The sequence below is a fragment of the Andrographis paniculata genome, unplaced genomic scaffold, assembly GCF_009805555.1.
Source record: "Andrographis paniculata isolate CXL003 unplaced genomic scaffold, ASM980555v1 Contig10END, whole genome shotgun sequence".
NCBI lineage: Eukaryota > Viridiplantae > Streptophyta > Magnoliopsida > Lamiales > Acanthaceae > Andrographis > Andrographis paniculata.
In genome coordinates, this window is record NW_026137380.1 from 93,374 (window position 1) to 107,407 (window position 14,034).

The 14,034-nt window shown below is 32.4% G+C and overlaps 2 protein-coding genes and 1 long non-coding RNA gene across 5 annotated transcripts; 2 read left to right on the forward strand and 1 right to left on the reverse strand.

Annotated features, from left to right (window-relative positions):
• The first annotated feature begins 1,196 nt into the window (after window positions 1-1,196).
• Window positions 1,197-3,887, forward strand: LOC127245241 (uncharacterized). Its single transcript, XM_051265995.1, has 7 exons — window positions 1,197-2,390; window positions 2,457-2,642; window positions 2,939-2,980; window positions 3,066-3,137; window positions 3,213-3,332; window positions 3,534-3,626; window positions 3,708-3,887. Exons 1-7 carry the CDS (start codon window positions 1,272-1,274, stop codon window positions 3,741-3,743), a joined length of 1,668 nt encoding a protein of 555 aa, XP_051121952.1. The 5' UTR covers window positions 1,197-1,271; the 3' UTR covers window positions 3,744-3,887.
• A 116-nt stretch (window positions 3,888-4,003) lies between these two features.
• LOC127245250 (uncharacterized) lies at window positions 4,004-4,871 on the reverse strand. The gene is made up of 2 exons (XR_007837421.1): window positions 4,404-4,871; window positions 4,004-4,285 (listed from the first exon to the last, which is right to left on the reverse strand). It is a non-coding gene; the product is annotated as an uncharacterized LOC127245250 (long non-coding RNA).
• Window positions 4,872-5,162: 291 nt separating this feature from the next.
• On the forward strand, window positions 5,163-12,057 carry LOC127251507 (ATP-dependent DNA helicase Q-like 1). 3 transcript variants are annotated; one of them, XR_007838940.1, is made up of 12 exons: window positions 5,163-5,642; window positions 5,998-6,386; window positions 6,886-7,146; window positions 7,677-7,840; window positions 8,238-8,334; window positions 8,447-8,490; window positions 8,925-9,039; window positions 9,122-9,475; window positions 9,740-9,964; window positions 10,059-10,202; window positions 10,424-10,540; window positions 11,937-12,057. XR_007838940.1 is itself a non-coding variant. In XM_051275267.1 (11 exons), the coding sequence occupies exons 1-10, from the start codon at window positions 5,528-5,530 to the stop codon at window positions 10,167-10,169; spliced, it is 1,875 nt and encodes a 624-aa protein (XP_051131224.1). In that variant the 5' UTR covers window positions 5,163-5,527; the 3' UTR covers window positions 10,170-10,202; window positions 10,424-11,323. The 3 variants fall into 3 exon arrangements, 1 of the variants encoding a protein (XP_051131224.1); XR_007838924.1 differs by lacking the exon at window positions 11,937-12,057 and adding an exon at window positions 11,330-11,658; XM_051275267.1 differs by lacking the exon at window positions 11,937-12,057 and having other exon boundaries at window positions 10,424-11,323.
• Window positions 12,058-14,034: the final 1,977 nt, after the last annotated feature.

The following is a 14,034-nucleotide window of genomic DNA, read 5'->3' on the forward strand; positions in this document are numbered from 1 at the left end:
TATTTATTTATCATTATCATAAATCAGTTTTATAAAAAATTAAGAGTTTTAAAGATACATACAAATATTTGTTAATTGATTAGAGAAATAAAAATAAAAGGATTATGAGTATTACTGTATGTAAAATGTTAAAAAATTAATTAAATTGATTTATATTTGTTAAATATGTTTAAAATTGATAAACATAAAAAAAAAATAAGAATGAGTCATAGATGTACATAATAGGAAAATAAATAATTTGTGACGAGATGGGAGAGAGAGAGTATATGTTTTTTTTTTTTAATTTGAATTTTGAATTGAGATTTAAAGAGTAAAAATTTTGAATTTAAATAATTGTATAATGTGATATTTTGAATGTAAAATTAATTTTTATATAATATAAAATATAAAAAATAAAATTTTAATTTAATCTTTTTTTAAAGAAAATATGAAATAAATAGTGTATATTCGGTGGAGAATCCCCAAACAAACACACCATGTTTTAGGGAAAAGTTAAAGGATTAGTAAAAATCTTCGGGAATCCCCAAACGAACAAAAACTTGGAATTTTATTTTTTGTTTGCAGAAAAAAATATCAATGTACTTTATAAGTCCCTCCGTCCTATTATAATCGTTACTATTTTTATTTTTATTTGTCTCGTAAAAGTTGACACATTTCTAAAATTATTAAATGAAAATATATTTAACAAATATAAATCAACTTAATTAACTACATAACATATAACATCGTGATGAATGACGTAGTACTCATTCAAAACCCCTTTATTTTTATACTTTCTCCTTAAAAAAATATTTTTATCTATATTTAAAACTATACATATTTTATAAAATTGATTTATATTAATTATAAATAAACAAAAATATTTTATTTATTTATTTGTATTATAAAAATTTTATTTTTTACAAAATAATATTCATATTCCATATATTTTTTAATTATTATATAATTTTTAAATATTTAAATATATATTAAATTTATTTTTAAAATATAAATAATATTAATTATAAAGAAATAATATTATATATATATTTTTGTCAATCCGATAATTATTGATACCTTTATATTTAAATAAAATTTATTATATAACAATATATTTAGTAAATATAAATTATTTTAATTAGCTATATAACGCTCAAAGCTCCTTTACAAACGTTTGTTTTTTGTACTTAATCTAAACTTGAAATTCAATAAAAATGTAAAAATAAAATAAATATTTTTATTTTTCCCAACAAAATATACCATTTGATAAAAATCTCCTTTTACTTCCAACAATGTCTTCCGTCCACCCAATCTACCCGCCGGCCACCGCAATGGCCGGCGGCAACCTCTTCGCCGCTATAGATTTGGGAACAAGCTCCTTCAAACTGACTGTCGTACGCGCCGACCCTCACTCTGGCAGATTCCTCACCCTCAATCGCCTCAAAGATCCCGTCCGACTCGGCCTCGACATCACCGACGCCGCCATCTCCACCGAGTCTCTCGACCGCGCAGTTTCCGCCATCCGAAGCTTCCAGAACCACCTCCACTCTCACTCCCTTCCTCCTTCTCACCTCCGCCTCGTCGCCACTTCTGCAGTTCGCGAAGCTTCGAACAAATCCGAATTCATAACCGCTATCGACGAACATCTCGGCCTCCGCGTCGACATCCTCTCCGGCGAAGAAGAGGCGCGCCTAATTTACCTCGGGGTCCTACAATTCTTCCCGATTTCCAACTCCACCGTCCTCACCATTGATATCGGCGGCGGCTCAACCGAATTCACCGTAGGATTTCATGGTAACATTCTATTCTCTAAATCACTAAAATTAGGGCACGTAACCCTAACACAGAAATTCAGCGACGTCGCTCTGATGCGAGAGCACATCACTACTGAATTAGAAACCTCTGGTTTGATTCCGAAAATCAAGGAATTCAAACTAGATGCTGTGATAGGTTCTTCAGGCACAATCAGAGCAATTGACAAGGCTGTAAGCAAAGGCTATGCCCTAAAACCAGACGAAAATCATGTATTGTTTGATGAATTTGTTAAACCTGATTGGAGGTTTAGCAGGGATGAGCTGAGGGATTTAGTGCAGAGCTTACATGATGAAGAAGAAGACGATAATGGAATCCATGGGAAGCTTAGGAGGGAACAGTTCTTCAAAAGCCGAGCCGGATTCATTAAGGCCGGGACTGTTCTTCTAGATGTGATATTCGACAAGCTTGGCATTGAAGAGATGGAGGTCTCAGGTTATGCATTAGGTGAGGGAGTGATCACTGACATGTTAGGGCAGGTTCACGACGGTTTTGACTTGAATGCCAATGCACGATGGAGGTCAGTTGTCAGATTAGCTACGAGATTCAATAACAAGAAGAGGATGAAGGCTGCAGCCACATGCGCCGGCATAGCAAGGGTATGGCTTTCATAGATAATATATGATCGATGTTTTACATTGCGATTAAGAATTTGTACTGTGTAGGAGTTTCTTGAAGGTATGGGGAGACTGAATACGTTTCACGGTGATGGCAGCAGTGATAATTGTGAGCTCTCGGTTTTCTTGGATGATGCTGATATTGAGTACCTTGACGCTGCCTGCCTGCTTCACAATATTGGCATGTATAGTGGCAAGAAAGGTTATCACAAGCAGTCTTACCGTGCTATTATGGTAAACAAGCTTTCGCTATATAATTTTAATTACGGGACTGTTTTGAATGCCAAAGATATTATTATATTAGCCTATTAGGTTATAACAGGTTTGATAAGCAGAGGAAGCTTTAAATTAGAGTTTTTTAATAGTAAATTTTACTTGTTTTGTGAAAAATGAAAATGTTTCTGTGCCCGTTCTAGAAATTAGCTAGCTGCTGTAGCGAATCGCCTCTACGGCTACAGCTTTCAATCTCTTTCATGTATTTTCTAGGTTATTGTTAAATTTATTTTACAAATATTGCTCTTCGATTTCAGAATGGAGATAATCTCGGTGGTTATACTAGGGAAGAGACTAAGGTATGTTGTTGTCTGTGCAATTAATACTTTCAAGTGATTCCCGATTTTCTGAGAATGTCTAAAAGTGACATGGCAAAGATTTCAGCTCATAGCATTGCTTGTGAGATATCACAGAAAGAAGATTCCGAAAGATGATGTTCTTGAGGGTTCTACTAAGGTATATCCGATGTTGTGATTATTATGAATGTATTCAAAATATTTTACGGTGCTTATCTTGTTGTGATGATGCTAGGTAAAGCAGAAATTTCGAATCCTATGTGCAATCCTTCGAATATCTTGTGCCCTTCAGCAATGCTTTCCCGTGAATTCACGAGCAATAGAATTTGTTCATTCTTCAGAAGGGCTCAAATTGGTAAGATAATAGGTTTCGACTTTATTCACGGAGAAAAGCCTAATCTAGACTGTAAATGTGTGTTTTCGGATGCTGCATTCGTTGTATGTCTTTCCATTTGATGTTAAAACTGTGCATCGAATCAAATTTGACATGTCTTTTGCCGCTCAATTTAGCTAACACCGCCGGGAATGTGTTGGATTAACATAGTTAAGTTTTCAGATACTTAGAAGAACAATGGATGAGACGAGAGGTCGATCTTCCGGGGAAAGCATAGATGGGATCCTTGAGAAAGAATTGGATTTCTTCAAGACTGTAAAAGCTTCTTTCTAATGTTCAAAATCTTCTGTTATGTCTTTTTTTGGGAGCCTTTGATGCATTTGGTTTTTTTTGCAGGTTTTCAAGCAAAAATTGTCGATTCAAGTTACTTGAAGCATTTCGTTGCGGAGCCTCTAACTCACCAGAGATATGGGTATGAAGTAAAATGGCCATAAAACTAACCTACAAAAGTACATATGAGAAATTTTTAATATTGTATTAAATATTATTTTTATAATTTTATTTAAATTTTTATTATTTTCGAACTTCAATAGGATATATAAACCTTAAAGAAACACTGCCAGATTATTTGCATATGAATGTGTATACTAAGATTGATAATCTGGATTGTCAATATCCAATGAAAAAGAAAAAATCAAAAGCAAAATGAGATTTTATTCACCAATATAGTATTATTTATTAATATCGTAATATTAGAAATTTATTTCAATGCAAATACATATCTCAAACAATACGAATTATGAAACAAACAAACTATTAACTAAGCATTCTCAAAATAAATATTAATCCAATGTAATACTTGAAAAGTTAAGTTTAGTGGCTGTCCATATCCTTCTGATCACGTCTTCTTTGTGATCCCCTCAAAAAAAGAGTTTCCTCTAATTGTATTTCCAAGGATGGTCGAAATTCGTCGGCTCCACTCCCCAAAAATATTAAAACAAACAAACAAAACAAACGATTGGAAAATATTTGTTCCAGGTCGCGTATATCAAATTAAACTGCTCTATTCATTTATTTATTTAAGTAAATTACCTGAAATCCTTCCGAGTTTCATCTCTCTTCCTCGGAGGCGGGGGGAGAGCTGAGCACCATGGAAGGCGCGGCGTACAACCGGCGAGCGCGGGGGACGTCGTCGCTGCGGCCGTGGTACAGCAACGCAGAGCTGAAGCGAAGGAAGAGGATCGCCAAGTACAAATTGTACACCATGGAAGGGAAGGTGAGGGATGGCTGGAAGAAAGGCCTACGCTGGGTGAAGAAAACCTGCTCCAAATTCGTCCATGGCTTCTGACCTTTAACCCTACCGCAACCGCAACCGCAACTGCAACGGCAACCGTTTGTATAATTATATATATGTATATATAACACGCGCGCGGTTGGTTTCGGAACTGTATCCATCGGTAAATATGTCATTTCACTATCATCCCCTGCCCTTTCCTTTTCTATTATTTTCAATGGCTTGGTGGTTTGAAATTTGAATACTCTCTTTTAGCTGCCTCAACAAAAAATACATATATTTTTTAATATATATTTTAAAATATAAACTTTAATAAAAATATATTATATAAAAAATATTTACAAAAAATTTATATATAATAGTATGTATTTATAAAACAAATAAAATTTATATAAAATATGTATTAAAATTATTAAATAAACAACAATAATATAACATACTACTCCATCTGTCTCAAATACTATGTAATATTTTTTTTTCTCTAATTCACTGTAATATTTTTAAATTTAAAAATAATTAATAATATTTTTATACATATATTAATATATATTTTACTTTATCTCATCACATCACTCAAATAAAAAAATATAAATAATTATTTCTCTCTTCAATAACATAACTTAATATCCAAATTATCTTAAATTACCATATTTAATATTATTTGCTTAAATTTTCGTGCCAAACATAAATGTTACGCGGTGTTTGGGACGGGGAGGGAGTACTATTTTATTTACTTGATAATGAACGACGTCGTCTGAAGAAAAAGAACCAAAAGCATTATATATTGACCCATCACCCGCCCACTCCGCTGCTTCCGCGCACTCAATTGCAACGACGCCCAGCCTCCTCTTTGAAAAGCGCGGGAAAACGCATCAACAGCGTCGCCGGCGGAACGGAAGGAGGAGCGATCCCGGAAAAGTGAATGGACCGTCACGATTTAGATTTGGAGAAGGCGAGATTGATTAGTTTAGCTCTAGAATTCGGATTCGACGAGGACTCCGCAACCAACTGCTTAGACCGCCTTGTTAACCTATATGGTGAGCAATTTCTTTCTCAGGACCTCAAGCCGTTGTTTCTATTTCCGTAGGATTAGTTATCCTATCGACCATTGAATTCTAGTAACAAAACTGTGCGCCTGTTTGAAATATTCAGATATTGAGAAATGAATAATAGTTCCCAAAACCAGGCGAGATTATGAATTATTTAGTGATTTTTAAGACTTGCTTAAAGGATTATTATTGAGATTTTTCGTAACTTAATGTCTGACATAAACATTTTATTGAAGGACAATAAGAAGTGGGAACAATCTCTCAATTCAAAATAGCAAGTTGAATGTGGTATAATTCTTGGTTTCCTGAATTCATTAACAACTGTGAATTTCTTCTGGTCAAGGTGATGATGGACGAGATTTCATTACTGTGGAGCACTGTGGTGATGACTTTTTGGCTTCACTTGCTGAATCAATGCACGACACTGAGGATTGGGATGATGTGCAAGCATTGGAGTCTGAAGCTTGTGGTGCTTTGAGTGAGATTTTGGACAAAGATGTTCTTCAGCATTATGATTCAAATCTTACTGGGAAAAACCAGATTCATGTCATTGAAGATTCTCCCGAATCCCAAAAGCAGAAAAATGTTATGCAGCTGGATTCATCAACTGATGAAGAAAAGAAACACCAGACTATTCCTAGAAAAAAACGTTTGAAAACTTCCTCTAACAGTGTTGTAGGTGGAAACAGCAACCACCCTTCTCCAAGTTCGATTAAACACACGTCATTTTCTGTAAGAAGTTCTTGTCTATAAACACCAATTTATATCTTGGCTGTCTAATCATGTGCTACAAACAGCTTCATGCTCAAGTTATCTTGACACGTGTTTTTAGGTGGGTAGTATTAAGTAGGATAATTTAGAAATTAGGTGATATGATGGAGAGAGAAATATATATTTTATTTTTGTATTTGGATGATGTGAGGGGATAAAGTGTGGGGTAGAGATTAAGTATGATTAATTATTTCCTATTTTGTAAATGTTGCAGAGTATTTGGGACACATAAAAAATGAAATGTTGTAGGGTGTTTGGGACGGAGGGAATATTATATCATATGAATGCCACAGCTTGAAATATTTTTTAAGGTTGTCTTTTGCTAGGCCAATATGGTCAAATGCATCATGGAAACCCCATGAACAGAATTAAAATGCCTTGTACTTTTTGCAAACTCAACTATTTTCCAATAGTTAACCATATTATCCTTACTGACAGTTGATATGAAATTCTTTTGAAGGACCACAGGAGTGATCTAACACAAAGTTCAGGTTCAACATTTTCCCATGAAATACATCATGGAAGGTTGCATGATCGTGCAGATGGAACTTTGACATATGAAGAGCTACAGAAATTGGATGATCTTGAATTGGCCAATGTTGTTGTATTTGGTAATAGAACCTTTCGACCACTCCAGCATCGAGCTTGTAAAATGTTTCTTGATCAGCATGATAGTTTTGTTCTTATGCCTACTGGAGGTGGGAAAAGCCTTTGTTACCAGGTCAGTTCATACTGTCATAGGTCTTGCTGCTTATTTATTGTAAACTTCTCGTCTATACATTTCACAGATGGCAAATGAATCCAATTAGCTTCTCTCATGCTGTCATCTATCTGCAAGTTTTACCAATTTATGGTATTGTGAGCATGTGGTGTGAGTTTATTCTTGCGCATATATTGCATTCTCCGCCTTATCTTTAACGTGTTCACATTCGAGAAAAATGCTTCCCGATCTGATATAAGAGATAAGAAACCTCCGCACTTCACTTTGTTGCTTTCTATGAAAATAAATTGACAAAAAGCTCTGAACATTCTTTAAACAAGACACTAATTCATATTACTTTGCTCTTCTCTAGATTTGCATTTTTTTCACCGCAAACAAAATTCTTACTGTTAACATTTTTTAGCACCATTGTTCTTGTAAGTTGTAATATATGTTTTATCTCATTATCCAAACTAATAACTTGGGCTTTTTGCACTGAAGATTTTCATTCTTTTCTTGATGCTCTTCCTCTTGTATGCCATACTATTCAGCTTCCAGCCATTCTCCGGCCAGGTGTTACAATTGTTATATCCCCACTTCTATCCCTCATTCAAGATCAGATTGTTACCCTGAATATCAAGTTTGGGATACCTGCAACATTTTTAAATTCTCAACAGAAGCCTGCACAGACTGCAGCCATACTTCAAGAGCTGAGGTAAGCTTCATCTATTCTCCATATAGCACACAGAACATTTCATATTTAATCTAATTCCTTCTTTATTGATATTTTTGGAGCCAAATGATTTTAAATACTTGAACTCCTTTCCAAGATATATATATATATTTTTCTGTAAAGTTTGTTTTCTAAATTCAGATTATTATAGGAGCGTAGAAATTTGTGAGAGTTTTCAGTGCTAAAATAAAATTTGGTAGAATCTTGCATTTGTCATAAACTCTCTTCCAACTTAGCCGGTGTAACAGCATGCCATAGTGGCTAGTTTGCATTGTGTCTACATGTGGGAAGAATGCAAAAGGTAGTCTTCAGGTGGTATATTTATTGATTGCTTAATAAAAGTTTATCCAACATTTTCTACCTATTTGAATGCTGGCAGGAAGGATAAACCATCATGTAAACTTCTGTATGTAACTCCTGAAAGGGTTGCTGGGAATTTACCATTTCAACATATCCTAAATTGTCTGCACGGGAAGGTAGTTGTTTAGTTACTTCCTTGTGAACAATAACTTAAACTGAGGCACTCTGAATCGACAACATTTCATTAATGATTCTAAATCTAACAAGGTTAACATTTACTAATCTCAGGGACAATTAGCAGGTTTTGTGGTAGATGAAGCTCACTGTCTTAGGTATGCATTTGCATTTGCTGAAATTTTCTTGATATAAATATTCAAGTGCTTAATGAAATGAAGATAGATATTTTTTGGAAGTAGCAATAGAGAAGGTGACGAAGCTAGAAATATTATGTGGTTGTCTACAATAATATGAAAGTACAAAAATTTGAATAGTATGTTGTGGCAGTTTCTCTGTTCAGAATAGATAGTTGTGTTGGGAATAAAAATTGAATACATACAACGGGTGAAGTCCTTTTCTCACCTTTAATTCATATAATACATGTGTATAACCACATACTATAACCTAAACAATAAAGACGGGAGACAAAGATGTTATTTACTACTGTTGATATGTGCATTGCATGTTGTTTACCTTGAAGAGAATATTTCAGTTTTTTGAATCAGATGTACGATTCTTGTCCAACTTATCACCTTTCTCTGATTTTTAGCCAGTGGGGGCATGATTTTCGTCCAGATTATAGAGCATTAGGATGTCTTAAGATGAATTTTCCTCATGTTCCTCTGATGGCGTTAACTGCCACTGCAACGCCAATAGTTCGTCAGGTTAGAGATTGCTAGTATTTAGATTTTCATGTGTGTATAAGTAGTTTCTTCTTAAGAACTAAAGTTACAAATTAATCTGCAGGATATCTTAAACTCATTAAAAATTCCTGGTGCTACTGTGCTTGAGAGAAGTTTTGATAGGCCCAATTTGAAGTATGAGGTGATTGGCAAATCTAAAGAGCCACTCAAACAACTTGGAAAACTACTTGTGGATCGATTCAAAAATATATGTGGAATTATATACTGTCTCTCCAAAAATGAATGTGTGGAGGTTTCAAAATTCATGAATGAGACATTCAAGATCAAAACTGCATATTATCATGCCGGTTTGGCTGCTCGCCAGAGAGTTGCAGTTCAGAAGAAATGGCACAGTGGAGAAGCACATGTTGTTTGTGCTACCATAGCTTTTGGAATGGGGATCGACAAACCTGATGTTGTGAGTCTTCTTCTGCCTCCATACCATAGCACGCGAAGTTTTACAGATCTTTTCTATAGTTAGAATTTAGAACAATCATTTAAAACTACATGCAAGCCAATTAAAAAATTATCTTGCATGCAATTTTACCGGCTGAGAAGTCTACATGAACTGCTTTTACTACTTTGCATCATTCTGAGATAAAAAATGCTTTGCAGTGCCGTGTTAGACTTATAGTGGTTTCCAAAAGAAAGAAGAAAACTAACTTGCTTTTTCCTTTTTCAGCGTTTTGTTGTCCACAACACAATGTCCAAATCAATCGAGAGTTACTATCAGGAATCTGGAAGGGCAGGGCGAGATAATCTCCCAGCCACATGCATTGTTCTGTACCAGCGGAAGGATTTCAGTCGGGTCGTATGCATGCTTAGAAATGGACACGGAGCTAAACGTGAAAGCTTCAAGATGACCATGGATCAAGCCCGAAAAATGCAAAAGTACTGTGAACTTAAGGTACATGTTACAATCTACAGATGTAGTAATCGTAAGGGTAATCACATAAAAAAAAATTACTAGACCATCTGTATCATAATTTCCTCTGCTGCAGGATGAATGCCGAAGGCAAGCTTTACTCGAACACTTCGGAGAATCCCATGATCGGAGCACATGCAAAAACGGTTCAAATCCTTGCGACAACTGCCTCAAGCTGTCGACATGATCAAGAATATCACAAAGCACATCATTTAAACAGGTATTGATTAACAAAATCATTCTTTCACTGAATTAACCAGCCCAGCTCCAAAACATGCACTCCAAGTTGTATGCTTTCTCATAGTAGAAGAAACGCTATTCAGCCAAATGCAGCTCTAGCATAACACGCTTTTTCTACCTAATATACTTCACATTTATGTTTTAGACTTTAGTCCAATTAATTTCATTTCTAAAGCCTCTTGGTGTTACTGGCATGTGCAGTTGCATTTGGTGTCATATGATATCAGAATCTTAAAGGGGGCCCTTGTGATAGATCTATCAACAGGGATTTCAAGAATTATGTTGACCAAAAAGCACATGGGAACAGCCTGCCATTTGGTATGATCACATTCACATACATAACTACTCTTTCATTTCATTATTTAATTCTTTTCCATTATCCCCAAATTGCTTGATTAGAGTAGAAAACCATCCCCATCATATGCTCCCACCTTTTTCTACCTCCTAAATTGTAGGACTTAAATTGCACTACCTAGGAATTAATTTATTCACTTAATCATGCAATCAGATACTGTGCTTTTCTTTAGTGGAAAAAACAATACAATGAACAATAACCTCCCCTCATTGACATTTTCCCTTGTGCAACTTTAGAGAATTCAATCTTACTCAACTGATAATTTTACCTAAAAAGGGAAATCACATGGAGCAGTTTATATATGTAAGTATGTAATATGGTAGTGGGCAAAAAATGACTTGGTTGATTCTGCAAGCCTTCAAAAGTGGTTGCCCCCACAACCAAAAATTGTTGGTGTTTTGTAGTTTAAATTGTTGCTATAATGTTGCTTCAAAAAGGGGCCAAGTCCCCACATTTGATGCCAACAGGGAACCACAGTTAAAGTTAGGGCTTTGCACACACCATGTCTGCCCACATTGCCATTTCTTTTCCCCCTAACATGTATGGATAAATCCTAATAATTCAAGAACTGTATGGGAGGCTATAATGTGGAAGGAAATACATGATATATGATTATATTATTAGGAGCTTCAAGAACTCCTTTTTCTTTTTTATTGGTAGAACTGTATGGGAGGCTAATGTGGAAGAAAATACATGATATATGATTATATTAGTAGGAGCTTCAAGAACTCCTTTTTCTTTTTTATTGGTAGAACTGAAAATTGGGGAATAGGAAGGAAGAGGAAGAGGAAGAGGAGAGGGTTCAAAGAAAAAAAAGAAAAAAAAGTGTATTATTAGAACAATAAGGGTTCCCTGTGTGTCACTTTCTCTGGTGTGGTGTGTCATGTGTTGCTGTCTGTATTTATTATTTAAAAACCTACCCACCCTCTTCTCTACTAATGCTTTATAAATTTGTATATGATACATGCATTGATTTGCATCCTTTTACTTTGAGTTTTGCTAAACTATACATCATTGCTGCTAAATCTCCTCTTTCCCAAACATAAATGTTGCAAATTTTGTATCATTTTCTTGTTTTTTTGAATTGTTTTGACAATTGTGAGGTTTTGAATCTAAATTGATTTTAATCTTATATTTTAAATAAGTGTTTAATGTGATTGTTTTATTATATTTTATAAAGATTTTTATTTTTTTATTGTTTATATATATATATATATTTGTGTGTGTTACTGCAGAGTTTCTCCAATGTTGCACTAAATTTTTTGATACGCACAATAATAGAACAACATTTATAGTTATTTTTCTTAGATATATATATTCGATAATATTATATGGACAATGAACTAATTTTTTACACAGGCGTTGTAATAAATTCGGTTCTGACATCGTCTTTCAATATGACCCTCCCATTTATATGGGTTGGCAGAAACTCCAAACTGTCGAATTGAATCAAAGAGAAATGAATTTTCGGTTACTGGAGGAAATTCGAAGTATAAATACTATTAAATTTATTTTTTATTATATATATATATATTTGGTTCATTGAATTGAACATTATTTATATTATATATTTTAGATTTTATGTTAATAGTGATATTATCTAAATTCAATATTACTAATATTTGTATCAATATATTTGACAATCAAATACTATAGTTGTATTTATAGATCCATCCGATTTCAAATATTTGTAAATATTTTTAGAATTTTTGTTGAATATATTTTTGGAGATGGTTCTTAATATTTGTAAATATTACAAATATTTTCAATTGATTGGAGTAATTTGTTTGAATGCAACTTACTATTCCAAATATTTATTTGATTTAATTCGTAAAACAAATATTTGTATATTTGCAAGTAAAGAATCATATATTCAATAGAAGTATATTTTTTACAGTGGACAAATAATAGATGATATAAGGCAACAATATATGAATTTATTAACAAAATATAAATATAAACACTTTTTTACAGTGGATAAATAATAGATTATATAAAACAATAATATATGAATTTATTAACAAAATATAAATATAAATATAGTCTCATAAAAGATGGTACGATGGACTCGTGTTCTAGGTAAACTTTGGCCGAACATAAGTAAAAGTATATTATTAATTTATTTATTCATTTTAAAATTTATTTATATGTCCTAGATGCACAAACCACACCACATTCATATCCATTCTTGGCAATTTAATAGGTAATTTTGACCAAGTCAACGTTTTCATTTATTGGAGTCTGGGTTCTCTCTCATTCAGAACATCCCAAAATTCTTTACTTACTACAACTACAAAATTGATTGGCACAGAACAACCTCCATATTTGACTTCCCTTTGTACTATTATTATATAAACTATTTAAATAAATAAAAACATTAAATATACAAAGTATATAATGCATAAACGTATCATAACTAATTAATAAAAGTATTTTTCCTTTTATATAATCCATTAACCAAATCAGCACATACATATATATATATATTTAACGTTAAAGTATACTTAATATTGAATCTAATGATTTTTAATTGTTTAATCGAAATATTTAAGTTCTGTTTTCTTAGTATTTTTAAAATTCTTTTATTATTATATAATATTTTAAAAATATATATACAAATATTACCACAAGCACGAGATGAATTGTTTACAAAAAAAAATGTACACAAAATGTGTCCATTCCCCAATACTTTTTATTGGCCTATGTGTTTGAGAGAAGAGGGAGACAGGGCGACAAACACCAAACATAAATATGACTTTTATTTTGTTTTATTGATTAATGATAGTTTTAATATTATTTTTTTGAAATAATTAAATATGCGTGTTTGTTTTGAAGAATTTTTTTTTTTTTTTTTATGTGTAATATAGATAATTGTGTAGATAATATAAAAATAATAAATTTATATAATATATTAATTTTTTTACAAAAATATTTTGATTTATTTTGAGTAAAAGAACACACAATTGGAGAAATATGTGTTACTTATGGAAAAGCAAAAAAAAAAAAAAAAAACACACCCACACTCAAAACAAACAAGCACTTGAATGTGTTTGTGTGTTTACAATATATTTTAGTTGACACTAATATTATAAAAAATATAATATATACTCAAAATCATATAATATACTAATATATATTTTATCAACTCAAAAATATAAACAATTTAATATAATATATTATTTTTATATTATTAAAATAATTTTTTTAGATTTAATATAAAAATATATCTACTAAAGAAAGTTGTTTTAGAGTAACATTATTGATTATTACTTAAAAAACTACAATATATATAATAAAAATCAATAAAAATAATTATTTCAATCATTATTTTAATAAAAATTAATACTGCTAAATATAATGTATACATTTAAAAATAATATAGTAAAAGATGAAATAAAAACAAATAATGTGTTTTTTTTTTTCACTTTTCAGAAAGTTGAATTTAAAGGTTTCTATT